Below are 16,068 nucleotides of genomic sequence, written 5' to 3' on the forward strand. Positions count from 1 at the left end.
AAATTCTCTTGAGAGTTGGAGACTAGTCACCAGATTAGAATGTGAAAGGGAAAGGAAGATGTGTTCATCATGGGAACAGAGGGAGTGAGAAGGAGCTGTCCTGCCAAGGTGTGGGGAGGTAAGAGCGGTGTGAAGGCGATCAGGAAACTCACGGACTCCATGATAAAGAGGGAACTCAGTCCAGAAAAAGGAAAAGTGTGTCTGGTGTTCAGTAGCTTTTTCTTACCACACAATTCCTTGGTGCCTCACTTCCCTACCCGCAGCCTCCCTTGGATAAGAGAATGTATCTGCATCATTTCTTACGAGTTCTGAGAAATACATTCTCTTGCATAGGACTCAAAATAATTTGTTTTGTAGATTGTGGCACTCTGCTCATTTTCCTTAATCACAAAATAGTTCTGAGAAAATTCCCCTGAGAAGTTCAATTCATTTCTCTGCTTCCAAAGACAAGCTGGGCAAGAGGCCATGTGGATTAAACTCAGAGGGTTGAGCATGAGATTTTGCTTGAAAAATATGTTGTTGCGACTACACGTTACTCAAGAGCGTTTCAAACAAATAACCTCAGGTTTGGCTCGTGAATCACTGGAAGCCATCTTCTTAATTTTCCTCAGGAATGATTATCATTTACCAGATGTGGTTCAATAGAATAAGCATGATAAATACAAATGGGGTGCTGGTTCCAGCCCCCCTTACTCCCTGAATTACTGATAGTAACATTCAACCAGGTGCCCGGAGAGAACAGTTCGAGAACCTCGCTAAATTCTGCAATAGTATCTCCTCTGATGAATTCCACTCGATATTTGCTGAATGTCTTGCTTTAGGTTCTAATAGTAGATTTTCACTTCTTTAATCTTTAGAATTACTTGACTATTTCTTTTACTCCATTATTCATAATGCCTCCATTCCCACCACCCCATTCAAGTTCATTACATTTTTAAAGATTATAATATGTTCTTTAAAACACTTTATTTTCTTTCATTCAGATTAAATAATCCTGGTTCCTCAGCAACTGTTAAAATATTTTTGTGTGTATACAAAACAACCAAATCAAACACTGGAGGATATACGTACTTGGAGCAAATGATACAGTCATGTACTGCTCTAGAGTTCTGCGTTCCCAGTTACTTGTCTCTTTGGGATACCCTTGCAAACACAATGATAGGTGGAGAATAGCCCGATGCTTGCTGTACAGCATCACCAACGTGATCACACTGGGCTAAATCCTCCATCCATTTATTTTCTGCAGAAATAAAAGCTTATTTTTGCTTATATATATAAGCAAATATGTACATATATGAATGATCCATATATATGTGAATGCTAAGTTAAACTTTTTAAGTATTTCATAATGATCTAGCACAAAAAAACAGGACTGTTTATGCATTTGAACTTCAGGATATGAAGGAAACACTACACACTGAATCCCATTGCTCTGAGCTACTCTAATATAATCTTATCTAACCTTTGCATTCCAAATGTAATCCTTGAGCATCATCTGAGGGCTTGATAATGAGCAAAATCCTATTCAATAGTTTGCATATTAATAAGTGATTCATTAAAAGTTAGATCTGCCAGACTATGCAGTTACTACAAAGGGTTACAGGATTATCTTAAAGCATGCAAAACAGAATGGTGACAGGTACAGCAAGAAGCTTCCCTGTGGGCTCAGATGTGAATAAGCAAGTCTTCTAAACCAAATGTGCAATAGATTTCTCCATTCCTTTCCTGCACAAATACTCGATGCTTTGGGCAAGTTAGAACATACAGGATGGCATTTTGCTGCACTCTGAGAATGCTGTGACCCTCAAAGTATTAGATGGTTGACAAACATTTCCATGAGCAGAGAAGTTTCAGACAGCGCTGTTTCATCAGTTAGCATACAAAAGGGAAATAATTGGGGAACTGGGCAAGGTGTGAAAAAGCGATGTTTTTTGTTTTGTTTGTCATTTTGACAGCTTGACTTTGAATACCAATTTTCCCCTAGGCTATCTCAGCCTTTTTTCTACTCTAACACATGACAGATGTTGGAATACATCAATTGTGTAACACAACTCCATGAGTCTAACTGGGTTAATAAACAATTCTTAATGCACCATTTGTAAATTAAGGTAGAAGGAAAAATTACCCTAGCATTGAGTACTTTAAACTTCATAAAAAGAAAATAATTTCAAACATGGATCTTTGCACTGTTATTTGTAATATAATCCTTGTTATCAACAGTAATACTGACCTGGGTTCCAATAGCTACTGAAACTTGAACCAAATGGGCTGCTAATTGATCTTCTATGTCTGGAAACTAAAGTCCATCATCACTATCAATCACCTGCAAGAAGTTTGGTAATTTTGTTATTGCACTAGTTTAACTATCAAAGACAGACTTATTTTGTAACATTTCTATTGAGATATGATGCCTCAAAAAGGCAGTATAAAGTTAAATTAAAATGATTATTTTGGTGCAAAAAAATGAATCCATGCAAAGTTTTTCAGTAACATATTTTTCATGAACTGTTTGAAAGCCTTTTATATGGGAGACGCTGCATCCTGCCTCCCAACCAACTCAGCACCCAGGTTGGGGAACTGTCCCCCGTTGTTTTTCCAGGGTCCCCAGTGTGGGGCATGCGCTGAGGAATCTGCTCAGGTGGTTTAGATAGTTCTGAAATGCTGTCAAACTCACCAATCCAAGGATAGGGAAATCCTTCCAAAGTCAATTGACCGACATAATCCACCTTAGAGTCTCCATTCACCTAGATATTGCTGTCAACACTTGGCTGGGGTAGTTGTCCAATTTGTTCTGTCCTGCTTCCTCTGGTATGATACCAGATGTCTTCTGCAGGCGCCAGTGGACAGCCATATTCTGCTTGTGCATCTGGGATGCCGTCCACTGCTCTGGCTTAGCCACTGAGGCAGCCCAGTTCTCACATATGCACTGCATGGTCACATCATAGATCCTGCAATTCTCCCATGCTTGGAGTTCTGACTCTATCAGAGGTTCAATTGTGGGGATCCCCAAAGAAACCTCTTGAGGTGTTCCCAGACCTGACTCATGAGTGTGCTTGCCAGTATGGAGTCCGATGAGTGTGCTTGCCAGTATGGAGTCCGATTCAGTCTGTCACCCACATCAACCTACACACACATTGGTAGTTGCAATTGCTAGGTCATTTCTGTCTCCAGCCCCATCTCTTACATAAACCAATGGATGCTGTGGCCCAGCCCAGTCCTGCCCACCACACAGTCAGCCATTACACACAACAGCAGAACTACAGTCTAGTTGGAGCAATATCCAATAACCCCTACTAGGCTTGCCCCCAACTCTGATTCCTGTGCTCACAAGAAGGTACAGCAGAATGGTCCAGAGTCTGTCCCACATCCCATTCGTCTCTCATACATATCAAAGTGTGTTGAAGCCAAGCACAATTCGACCAACACCACTATTTAGCCCACACTCATGCTGGAAGAGCTATCGCCTACCCAGCCAGGCCTGCCCCCAGCCCTGTTCTCATGCTCACCAGTGGAAGTTGCAGGCCATCAGAGAGATGCCCACAATTTCCCCAATGGGCCCACTCCCAGATCTTGCACTTTCCAGGTGGTTCTGCAGTTTAGCTTAGCAGGGCTTGCCTTCTCCCATTTTCCCCCACCTCTAGTGTTAGCACTTGCCAGCTGATGCTGCAACAAAGCCCAACCAGCCTGCACTTTCTCTGGCTCATGCATACACCAGTAGATACAATCAGTTAGCTCAGCATGGCTCTTCCCCTAACATAGTTCACTTGTAGGCCAACTGGTTTTGTAACCCTGCTGGCCTGATCTGCCCTCAGTTCCAATTCTCACACTCACAGGTGGGAACAGTGGCCCAGCAAGAGAACCTACCCACAGCTCCCCTACTGGGCTTGTACTACCACCCCAGGTCTCACATGTGCTGGTCTGTGCTGCGGCCCAGGCTGGCACGGCCTGTCTCAACTTGGAATTTGCAGACAAGTGCCAAAACCTGGTCCGGCCCAATGTCCACCAGTTCCAGCTCATGCAAGCCCAGATCAGCCAGCCCCCAGTCACAGCCTTAATGTGAATTGGCTGGTATTGTGGCATGACCCGGCCTGACCTGCACCCCATCCTGGTTCTCAGATCTGCCATTTAGTGTTATGAACTAGCCCACCTGGGCTGTCCCCAGATCTGAGCCACACATATGCCAGTGGGTACCATAACCTGGCCTGGTCTGGCTGTTCCAAGTCTTGTTTCTTGCACTGAGATGCAGCTACTGCATTGTGACAAATGAGTTCCCCAAGCTCCTCTATCAGATCTCTTCCCAGTGGCAGATCTCACGCACACTAGCGGGTCCTTGGTACAGACTGACTTAATCCATCTCCTGTCCTGGCAGGAACAGTAGTCTTACCTAACTGATCTCTACCCATTCCAGCATTTACTATTGGGTGTTACAGCCCAGTCACACCTGGCACACACCCAGACACAGTTCTTGCATAGTTCAGCAGGTGCCGAGACCTAGGCCAGCCCATCCTACACCAACCCAGCTCTCACGAGTACCAGTGGGTACTGAAGTCTAATCAATAATGGCACATCCCAGACCCAGTACACACCCATGCCAAGTGATACTTCAACCATATCCAGCCGAGATCACCACCCCCATTCCAGCTTTAGCAATCACCAGTGGGAACCACCACCCAGATGTGGCATCCCCTTAGCTCCCCATACAGGCCTGTTCCCAGTCACAAATCTTGCACATGCCGGTGATTGCTCTTACCCAGCTTGGCATAGCCCATCCCCTGTCTCGGCTTTTGCCATCAGATACCTCAGCCTAGCCTGTCCTGGCCCAACCCCAGTCCCAACTCTCACTGGTGGGTGCAAGAGCCTAGTCTTGCCCAGTCTGTTCCTATCCCTGGCTTATGAAAACTGGTAGGTGTGATAGCCTAGCCTGCATGACCCACTCTCCAATTTGGCTCCTGCTGAGTGGGCTAAGGTTGGCCCAGCCCTGCCCTGGCTACCCATCTCCAGAACTTGCCACACTCTTGCTCCTGGGTGAAGCTACCTTGTCTGGCCTAACCAACACTCAGTCCTGAATCACGTACTCACCAGCAAGAGCTATATCCCACAGGGGGTGTTTCCCCAGCTTCTTCACCACGTTCACTCCCAGGCCTAAACTCACATATGCCAGCAGGTTCTAGGTCTTTAGCCTGTATAGTCTGCCCCCTCTGTCCTGGCCTTTGTATGAGCTGGTGGATATTGCAGCCCAGCCCACCTCCCACCCTAGTCTTGGGTGTGCCTGCGGGTGCTATAGTCTAGACCAGCCTGGCCTGGTCCTGACCCGTGTATCCATGAATGTCAGGGGACTCCATGGTCATGCCTAGCTCAGCACATCGCTATCCCATTTCCTAAGCAAACCAGAAGAAATTGCAGTTCCATAAGAGTGGGATCACATAACCCCAACAGAATCTGTCCCCAGACCTGATTCTCTCATGTGTTAATGCCATGTCCCAGCCTAACCTTACCCATCCTCTGTTCCAACTCTGATTGGTGAGTATTGTGATAGCTCCACCAGGTAGGCCCCCAGTCCTAGCTATAGTGTACATCACTGAGTGGTAGTTGGCAGTGAGCCACAGTAATTGGCCCCGCTCAGATCTGCCGCGTGGGCTGGTTCATCAGTCTGATCCATAAAGGTCTTCCAGCTTTTCCGCTACAAACAGCTTTCGACCCATCTCCTTATCCCCTTCTCTGATCATTCCTTCACCCACAAGCACATGGGTTGCTCAGTCCAGCTTTCCTAAACCCAGTTTTCTGCTGGGGTGGTATACTGGCCTGGAGTTCTACCCAATCACAAGGGTCCAGAGCTCCTGGCATGTGTGCAGACCTGGGACCATACCCATCTACACACCCAAGATCTAGGTAATTCAGAATTTTCTAAGCCCAGTCCCTCAGCACACCAGACCAGCATACAAACCACGGCCACTCTTGTCCCTTCCTCTGACCCTGCCCAGGTCCAAGCATATGGAGCAATCCCTAAGCTTGCTCTGGCTGACTGGATGTAAGACCCAGGTCTTCACAGGCCCCCATCAACACCATCCCCCAGGCTCCTTGCAAGCCCAGGGCCCAGCTGGCAGGGCACAACCACAAAGCAAAAAGGCCTCAATGGTTTCTTTTAAAAAAATATTTTATTTAATTTAGGAAGGCAGATTTTTTTAAGATTTATAATTTTATTATTTCTTATTGGAAAGTCAGACATACGGAGAAGAATACAAAGAGAAATATCTTCCATCCTCTGACTCACTCCCCAAGTGGCTGCAATGACTGGAGCCCAGCTGATCTGAAGCCAAGAGCCAGGAGCTTCTTCCAGGTCTCCCATGCGGGTGCAGGGTCCCAAGGCTTTGAACCATCCTCTACTGCTTTCCCAGGCCACAAGCAAGGATCTCGATGGGAAGTGGAGCAGCTGGGACATGAACTGCTATCCATATGGGACCCTGGCACTTACAAGGTGAAGATTTATTCACTAGGCCATCATGCCATGCCTAGAAAGATTTAAAGAGAGAAGGAGAGATAGAAAGACCTTCCATTCATTGGTTCAGTCCCCAAATAGCTGCATTGGTAGTAGCTGAGCTGATTCAGAGCAAGGAGCCAGAAGCTTCTTCCAAGTCTCCCACATGGGTGCAGGGTACGTCCCAAGACTTTTGTCATCCTTCCCTGCTTTCCCAGGCCATAAGCATAAGGCTGGATTGGAAGTGGAACAACTTGGATGTCCCATATAGGACACTGGCATTTGCAGGCAGAAGATTAGCCAGTTGAGCCATCGTATCAGCCCTTCAGTGGTTTCTAATTATTTACATAAATAGGCAGTCATCACCACCAAAATTCCTCATCCTAAAAGACACCCAAGTACCCAAGACACTCATTTCTCAAAAAGCATTCTGACATAAAATAACAGATCATTGGCTTTCATATAATGGTAGTAAAAATGATCCTCCTTCTAAAAGCACAGGTATATTGAGTGTAGCAAGTAACCAGAATATGCCTTTCAGTCTTTGACTGGCTCTTCACACAATGCCAAGTAGACATTATAATGTTTCACTAGCAATTACACAAAGCTGACTCTATTATTGAGTATCGAGGAAATGCTGAGTGAAGAGAAATTAGGCAAATTTTACTGACTTGTGCCCCAACCTCTTATACCATTCTCCTAATCAAACCATTTGCTTGAGAAAGGTAAGACATGATGTGGCTCACCTCCCCATCCTCGAATAAGGTAAAATATCAAGCAAGGATCTCAGGAAATTCTTGCAACAAAGATTTGGTACAGATCTATATTAGAGCTGTGATTTGAAAAGGAAGCACTTACAGTTTTTTTGAATCAGCTTTCCACACTCAAGAAGTTCTTTGCCTTACAAAGGCTACAAAATCAGACTGATTCATGAATAAGGACGCTTCTCTTAGGCATATGCCACATTCCTTTTTAGCTTGTTTAAATATCAAAATCAGTGCCTCTGGTCCCTGTTTCTCTCGGAACCAGTCTTGAGTGGATTGGTTACGCAGATGGAACTACTGCCTTCTAAATAAAGGTGCTATTCTGGACTTGGCAGAGAGGAAATCCCTTCACCATTACAGAGCTTCTATTGCAGTGGAGGAAGTTAGACAACAAAAGGAAACAAGTACATAGGATGTTAGATTAGAAGGCGATAAGCACTTGAAACAAAAAGCAAATAGTAATAAAGACAAATAAAGGGTTGTCATTTTATTTTATTTTATTATTACAAAGTCAGATATACAGAGAGGAGGAGAGACAGAGAGCAAGATCTTCCGTCCGATGATTCACTCCCCAAGTGACCGCAACGGGCCAGTACTGCGCTGATTCGAAGCCAGGAACCAGGAACTTCTTTCCAGGTCTCCATGCGGATGCAGGGTCCCAAAGTTTTGGCCCATCCTCGACTACTTCCCAGGCCACAAGCAGGGAGCTGGATGGGAAGTGGAGCTGCCGGGATTAGAACCAGTGCCCATATGGGATCCCGGTGCGCTCAAGGTGAGGACTTCAGCCACTAGACCATACTGCTGGTCCCAGGCTGTCATTTTAAAGAGAGTAATTAAGAAGGTCTCACCAACATGTCAACTGAGCAAAAACTTGAAGGAGGCAAAAGCTATGAACTTGACAAGCACTCTAGGTATCTAAGCACTAAGCACTCTAGGTATCTCGCCTAGTAACCTCATGATTGTTGTACCACTTGTTCTCAAGTCAACCAACAGCATTTGTAGTGTTAAAAACTGCTCATTTGTCTGTATCTCTGGAAGTATTGATATAAAGTTGTATATAGGTTTTGCTGTATAATTTTTTTAAGATTTTTTACTTTTTTTGGAAAATCAGATATACAGAGAGGAAGAGAGACAGAGAGGAAGATCTTCCATCTGTTGATTCACTCTCCAAGTGGCTGCAATGGCTGCCTTGTAATTTTTAAAGCTCTTTGTTACAATATGCAAAAACAAAAAAGCATTACTCTATGCAAAAAAAAAAGCATTTAACTTGGACCACAGCCCCATAGGTGGTGTAGCCTGTAGTCTTTTTGAAATTTTTATTTTGCCACTTCTGTTACCTGCAAGTGCAAAAGTAAGTAATATTACTTAGCTGTCCATACATAGTGACCTAGTGAGAAAAAAAAATCGATCTAATATTGAACTTTTGACTTTGGTCTCGTTACATCATGCCATAACTACCTAAAATAACCAGCTACTGAGTGATGGTTTAATAAAGTAGGTGTGGTACTTCTGTTAACCATTTAATAGGCACACACTCAGTCATCCAGCATGAGTAATTATTTATCTGGCTTTTATTAATTTGACTAGGCTTTGTAAGCATAGGCTTACAAAAAATTCAAGAGAATATTTCACGGCTCTTTCTATTTGTAAGACATAAAATTTCATTTTCCTAGAGTAATAGATCACTGCATTTATGGCCTTGGGTGTAAAAATGATTTCATGTGGAAAAAGTGTGATCCTGTTTGTAAATATTGACAACTGACTAAATTTTTAAGTATACATATATACACTATTTTAAGTACTTCTATATATTACTAGGAACCCAAGGTTATAGTAACAGAAAATCTTTATGAAATTGAATTGAGGTGTGTCTCTGTCCACACATAGAGCTTTACATTGAACATCTATACTTTTAATTCAAATGTAGTAAAATGAGTTGATTCTGAATACTCTTTCTCATAGTTTGAATATAACTCTAAGCTCAACATGTAGCCCACTTGCCATATTTTCCATGAAGATTGGTAACAGTTCCTCTTTCCTGATAAAGTTAAGTTTTCTGGCATCTCAATTTCCATAGCATTTGGAATACTCATGCAGCACGTTTCACCTGCCATTTGGAAGGAGTTAATGAGTTTTGTCTTATTTGTGTTTTTATAACTGGGGGAAAACAAACATGTAATAACATGGATGTTTGACATAGTGGTTGGAACCATGCTAGAGTTGCCCACATCCTCGACGCGAGCGCCTGCGTGCAAGTCCCAGCTCTACCCCTGATTCCAGCTTACTGATAATGCACACACTGGCAGGTGGCAGGGGAGGGTTCAAATAATTGGGTCCTTGCACCCCTCATGGAAGATGCAGATTGATTAAGTTCCTATGTCCTGACTTTGGAGTGGCCCAGTGAGTGAACCAGCAAGGTAGTCTGTCTCTTTCTGTCTTTCATATAAAAGTTTTACATTAAAGTGTCAGTATCTATACAGGAAGAATTGAAATCAGTATTTTATGTTTTCTCCAAAAGTGCTTCACTGGGGGATGGACATATTCTTTTCCTTTGGTAGAAAGTTATTTGTGTGATCACAGAAAGGTGTCAGCTGAAAGAAATTGGAGTTCATGGAAAATGTTTAAAGGCAATCTGAAAAGTTCTGCGGGAAAGTGAAGTTAAAAGAAAATATGCATGGCCTTGATGATGGCTCACTAGCTAAATCGTTACCTTCAGTGTGCCAGAATCCCATACGGGTTGTGTGCCAGCTGCTCCACTTCCCATCCAGCTTCCTGCTTATAGCATGGGAAAGCATCAGGGTATGGCCCAAAGCCTTGGTACCCTGCACCCACTTGGAAGACCTGAAGAGGCTTCTCGCTCCTGGATTCAGATCAGCTCAGTTCTGGTCGTTTGGGTCACTTGTAGTGTGAACCAGAGGATGAAAGTTCTTTCTGTCTCTCCTCTCTGTAGACCAGCCTTGCCAATGAAAATAAATATATGTTTAAAAAAGAGATAATAGACATTTTCCTAAAGCTTTTGAAGCGTCCTCACATGTTTACAAGTTGTTTCTGGAAGTGAATATCTGTAGAATAAGATCCCAGTAAAGATATCGCACCTGTGCAGCGGCAAACCAACTACTTGAGTCATCATTTGCTATCTCCCTGGGTGTACATTGGCAGGACTCTACAATAAGAATCAGAGCGATGATGCAAACCAGGCACCCTGATACGGAATGAGAGTCTCTTGACTATTAGACCCAAAACCCACGTACAACGTTTTCTTCTCTGATAATTGTTTAGTACAGCTTCAGGTATATCAAACACTAGAATTCAGTGAAAATATACTTTTTCTAAGTCAGTAATTTCTATGATGTATATTTAAATTATGTAGTAGTAGTGACTGCTGCTATACTAAGAACAAACTAGAGAAATAATGCTCCTGGACTTCCAGTAAATAAAAATGATTCCTTCAAAATTGCAATCAACCACAGTAACTTAATCTTAGTAACTTAATCTGTAACTCTCTGTTTGCTCCTCTGTAAACTTGGGCTTTTACATGAATTAAATGAGTTGGTCTTGAAAAAAATCACCATAACCCTCATTTTGGTAGGCATGTACTAGATGAAAGAGGTTATTCCCCAATTTATGGTTGTATTTGCCAGTATTCAATAATATTTGATATAAGCTCCTTACAAACTATGGTGAAGTATTATTTTAAAATTTCTAGTTGCAGAGCCTATCAGCCATTTTTCTGAAAATAATGCCTGACATAGACTGTCTTGACTGTTACACTAAGGATGGGCATAATTTCACAATATTTTCAGACTCTGGGCACATCTTCCCCCATAATTATTGTCACGTTTCTGTCTAAGCCAACATATTGAATGCCTCCCTAAGTGGTCTTCCAACCCATCCCAGACCCCTTACTACTTTGCTTACTCTCCTAGCCTCACTTTTACTATCTTCTAAATAGGACAAAAATGTAGACTTTGCATGACTAGTGTGAAGACTGGCAATGCATGTGTACAATACTTGATATAGATTCTCACCTTAAGGCGTAGGATGATAAGTTTTAACATCCATGCAGTTTTTATAGGTCAATAAAAAATATGAAAAAAGGGAGAGGGAAGTGAGTTAAACACAATACAGCTGAATGTTTACTTAGCCATGTGAATGCAAGCACTAAAACCATCACTGATTAGGATCACGCTTCAAAAGCAAAGTACGTTCTGTCATAGATTTTCATTACTTTATGAGTCAAAACTCAGGCAGTGCTTGCAAACATAATTTTGAGTTGAAGTTTATCAAGTCAACATTGTGCACAACCTACTTAAGTGTATATAAGCTTTGTAATAAGTGACACATAGAGGTTCAACAGTAAATTGTACTACCAACAAGAGAGCAGGCATTTCCTTACCTGTTGCTATGGGGTGGAACAATTCATTCTTGTGCAATTAATTATGGCTTGTGAGATTAAGGTAATTTTGGCTCCACACCCTTTGATTACTGAGTCATATGTCTCATGGTGCTTTTCATTTGTTGAGTTTGAGATGTTTTCTGTTAACTAAAAGCAATGCTGGCTTTACAGTCATGACCAAGGGAAGTACATGAAAGCTCAAGTTGACTTCAGCTTTGGGGTTTTTATGACAAGCATAGGTTAGGGCTCTCAACTTAATCCTGTGTTTCAATGCTTCTTACTCCACACTTACAGACCTTGACTTATCAGTTTATCTGTGGAAACAGAGCTACTCCGTAATTGCTGCAGGAGGATTAATTTATTTGAAACGTACTTAGTATTTTCAGTTTACAAATCCCTAAAACTGCCCGCTTTCGACTTTACACTGAGCAGACAGTAATATTTTCTGAACTCATATACAATGAACACTATGCATTTGTGACTGCATTTATTTTTTATTATATTTTTGACAATCTTTACATAGTTAATTAGGGTAAAAAGGTTCAAGGGCAATAGGAAAGTGGGTAAGACTATTATTTCCATATTTTTTCCTTCATGTATCTGAGGTAAAGGGGGACTTTAAGGGAGAAGCCCCACCTAGTCTCCCACCCACCCCAGGTCCCTGATGTGGGGCATGCTCCAAGAGTCTTGCTCAAGTGGTTTTGTTAGTTCAACAGTAATGAATTGCTGCCAGTCTTGCCACTCCAAGCACAATGAGGTCATTGAAAAATCCACTGATTAACATAGTCCATCTTAAAGTCTCCATTTGCCCAGTTTTTCACTACCAACATATAGCTGAGGTGGTTGATTGATTTGTTCCTGTCCTCTGTCTTTTGATGGTTAGGGTTCTGAACCTGGCAGTTCAATTGCAGAGATCCCCAAAGAAACTTTGTCTGAAGTGTTCCCAGACCAGATTCTTGTATGTACTAGCAAGTCCAGTGCCCAGCACTGTCCATCACCCCGATCAGCTGGCGGTTACAATTGCTGGGTCGGTTCAGTTTCCAGCCCTGACTTGCACTGGAACCACTGAGTGTTGCAGTCCAGCCTGATTCTGCCCAGCACACACTCGGCCCTCACATAAACCAATGGGAGCTGCAGCCTAGTTGGAGCGACCCACAATAACCCCCACCAGGCCCGCCCCCTGCCCTGGTTTGCCAGTATGTGCAGCAGACTAGTCTAGTCTGTCCCACATCCCATTCAGCTCTCATACATGTCAATGGGCATTGAAGCTTAGTTCCATCTAACCAGCTCCACTATCCAGCCCACACAGATGTTGTTGGGTGCCTTTCTGTCTAGCCATCCCAGCCCCAATCCTGGTTTTCTTGCCCTCCAGTGGGAGTGGTAACCCTGAGGGAGGAGCCCACTATTTTCCTTCTAGGCCATTCCTACTCCCGGATTATGTGCTCTCCAGGTGGTTCTGTGGTTTAACTTGACAGAATTAGCCCCCAGTGCCAGCTTCTGCCAGCTGATGCTGTGGCTAAGCCCAACCAACCCTCACCCACTCTAATTGTAGTTTGCACCACTAGGAACAATCAACCCAGCCTGACTTTTCCCTGATCTAGCTCACATTTTCCCTGATCTAGGCGCACAGGTGTTGTAGCCCTGCTTAGTCTGGTCTGCCCCCATCACCAACCCCATTTCTGCTTTCTCGCCCATGACTATGCTCCTTCCAAGCCTCTCCTCACTGCATCCGGGAAGAAATGGCCAGAACTGTTCACTAAGGGAGGGATCTTATAAGTTATTGCAGTAAAACCCACAGAGTTGATCAACTAGCAAAAGAAAGAAAAGTAATTTCAAACCATGGGCCAAGATTCCTTATTCTTATTTCTTATTCTTCTTTCTCATTCCTTATTTTCCCACCAAATCATTTTAAGTGTTATTAGTTAGTAGTGCTGAAAACTATACATCAAAAGCAATATTCGCTAAGAAAAGCTTTGTTACGTTCAGGTTCATTTTCAGTATTATATTCCTCTAAGTGGTGTGATGTACAAATAAAATACTTGAGGAAAAAAAGGAGATCTTGCGACCTGCAGTGATGATTTCTTTGTCTGAAATGAGTGACCCTCTGTGATCCTTGCTTCTCGTTCCAAGGCCCGCACGGGGATCATCAACTTCCAGGTTCCTAAATCCATGCGTGATCTTTGTCGTTGTCGTTGCATCCGTGGTGATCCTGGCAGGGATTGTAGCTCTACTTATCTACTTTTTAGCATTTGGTGAGTACAACAAAATTATTACTTTTCAAACTAAATTACTGAACACACTTTCTAATGGAGGTTTGGCATTTTCTTTTTTTATATACTACTTTTATTTCTTGATATTGCAAGATTATATAACTTACTTGTATTCTTCTCTAAATATGCATTCATTTCTATATATTTCCTCAATCATTATTTTTTCTTTTTTGTTTATGTGGGCATTTTTAGAACACAAAATAGTCTTATCCAGTCAAGAATTATTTTAGCGACGAAACAAAAATCACTTGAAATTTCTCCGAATCTGAAATTTGCTCATTTCTAGTTGTATTAATATGACTTCTCTCTTCATTTAATAATACTTGATAAAATCATTGAGGAGAAATATCACAAACAAAACTCAATAATTGAATCTTTGCTTCTGTTTCCTGAAAACACAAACTTATAAACACAGCATTTATAATGTTTAGAAGATGAGTTTTCCTGTGAGAAACAGAAAGGCATAAAGACAAATATTTAAAAACCATGTGTTCGTTTATAATTTTTGTATTTAAATTATTATCATGCCACAAAAATTATGCCCTGCTCACTTATTAGCAACTTTCCTTAGAATCTATGTAAATATTCTTTAAAATGCTTTACTGTAGATTTGTCAAATTTTCATAGATAATAGAATTCACCATAATTTTTCCTTTAAGATACTCTTTGAGTTCTTTCAATTTAGCTGTAATTCTGTTAAAACATTCAAGTCACACATGTGGGTGTGGAGGGATGTGTATGAAAAAGTGAAGATAGAAAATAAAAGAGAATATTATTTATTCTTTGTCCTACCTAAATAGGTAAAGATGTTTACAGATGTACAGGTTGGAAAATTTCCAACAATTTAAAAGAATTCTTAATGTTAGAGAAAATTAGTAGTAAGAAATAATCACTTCAGTCAATCAAATTTAAGCTGATTCCCAGGATCTACACTGGCAGGAAGCTAGTAATCAGAACCATCTTGACTCTTCAGCCAAATGCTCATGCCCTGAAATACTTGTAACATAAAATCCTCCATCCATTATTTATGCCCCAAATGTTCTAACAGTCGAGTTGAGCCAGGCAGAGGCCAAGATCCAGAAATTCCTTTTGGGTCTCTCACATGGCTGGTAAGGATTCGTGTACTTGCATCATTTTCCACTGCTCTCCCAATTGCATTAGCAAGAAGCTAATGTCACAATCAGCGGCTTAAATGGCTGTGCACAATGCTGTCCCCTACCTGCAGATCCTCTTTGATCTCACCCCTCCCACTGGCATTGCTGTCCAGACCAAGGGAGGCTAAGAGTTTTCAATCTGGCTCTCTGTAGAAGCAGTCTAGTGAGAGAAAGTTGTATTGATGGAGCATTGGAAACCAAGGTTTTGAGCTCCCAAAGCTGAGATAGCCAACTTTTCCCGTCTCTGAAAAATAAAAAGCCACAATTTTCTTTCCTTGCCTGATATTAACATAGGAGAAATCCTTTCCAAATAGGCGTGAAGAACTTTCTAATGCTCACTCACAGGGTGGCTGGCTTTGCAAATCCTAAAACCTGAAAAAATAATTTTGTAATCATCACAATTATGCTAAATTGGAGTTTTCTTCCACCTAAGGAAATAAAATGTTTTATAATCGTGTAATCCTAAATAAATTTTTCTACTAAATATTAATATGGGACTGTCCTTTTTCTCCTTTCTTCCAGCTCAAAAATCTTGCTTTTATCAAAGCAGCTTTCAAATTCTCAATGTTCAATACAGCAATCAGTTAAGTTCACCAGCTACACAGGAATACAGGTCTTTGAGTGAAAGAATTGAAACCATGGTAAGTTGATATTTATCTTAGTTTTATCCCATTATAAAACTATTATGATAATAAACCAATTTTGTCTGGGTTTCTGTTGCCAGGTGCTCCGCGATTTCCCCCTGCAATGATGAAAGATCAGTTTCTCTGTGCTTTCTCCAACTTCATTTACTAGGATAGTGTTACTAAGTCGTCCTCTTAAGTTATTAGCAAGTAATTTTAGAAGGTCTTGAAAAATGCATTTCACCTGGTTATGATTTCCAAGACTAGAAGTCTATTGTTTGTGCAAGCTAAGCACAAAATTGCCTTTTTAAATGCTTTTCATTTTGCCTTCTTTCTTCTTGCCCTATATAATTAAAAGCTCAAGGAAGTATATGGTAAAATGTGTT

General features: G+C 41.8%; 1 protein-coding gene across 1 annotated transcript in view; it reads left to right on the forward strand.

Annotated features, from left to right (window-relative positions):
* The first annotated feature begins 3,061 nt into the window (after positions 1 to 3,061).
* The window catches only part of LOC101531602 (transmembrane serine protease 11D), a 50,341-nt gene continuing 37,334 nt past the window's right edge, over positions 3,062 to 16,068 (forward strand). The window contains exons 1-4 of the mRNA XM_004590895.3: positions 3,062 to 3,087; positions 5,931 to 5,962; positions 13,786 to 13,887; positions 15,582 to 15,700. Coding sequence (XP_004590952.3) covers positions 3,062 to 3,087; positions 5,931 to 5,962; positions 13,786 to 13,887; positions 15,582 to 15,700 — 279 coding nt within the window. The remainder of the gene's footprint in view (positions 3,088 to 5,930; positions 5,963 to 13,785; positions 13,888 to 15,581; positions 15,701 to 16,068) is intronic.

The sequence above is a fragment of the Ochotona princeps genome, chromosome 7 (genome assembly GCF_030435755.1).
Source record: "Ochotona princeps isolate mOchPri1 chromosome 7, mOchPri1.hap1, whole genome shotgun sequence".
Classification (NCBI taxonomy): domain Eukaryota; kingdom Metazoa; phylum Chordata; class Mammalia; order Lagomorpha; family Ochotonidae; genus Ochotona; species Ochotona princeps.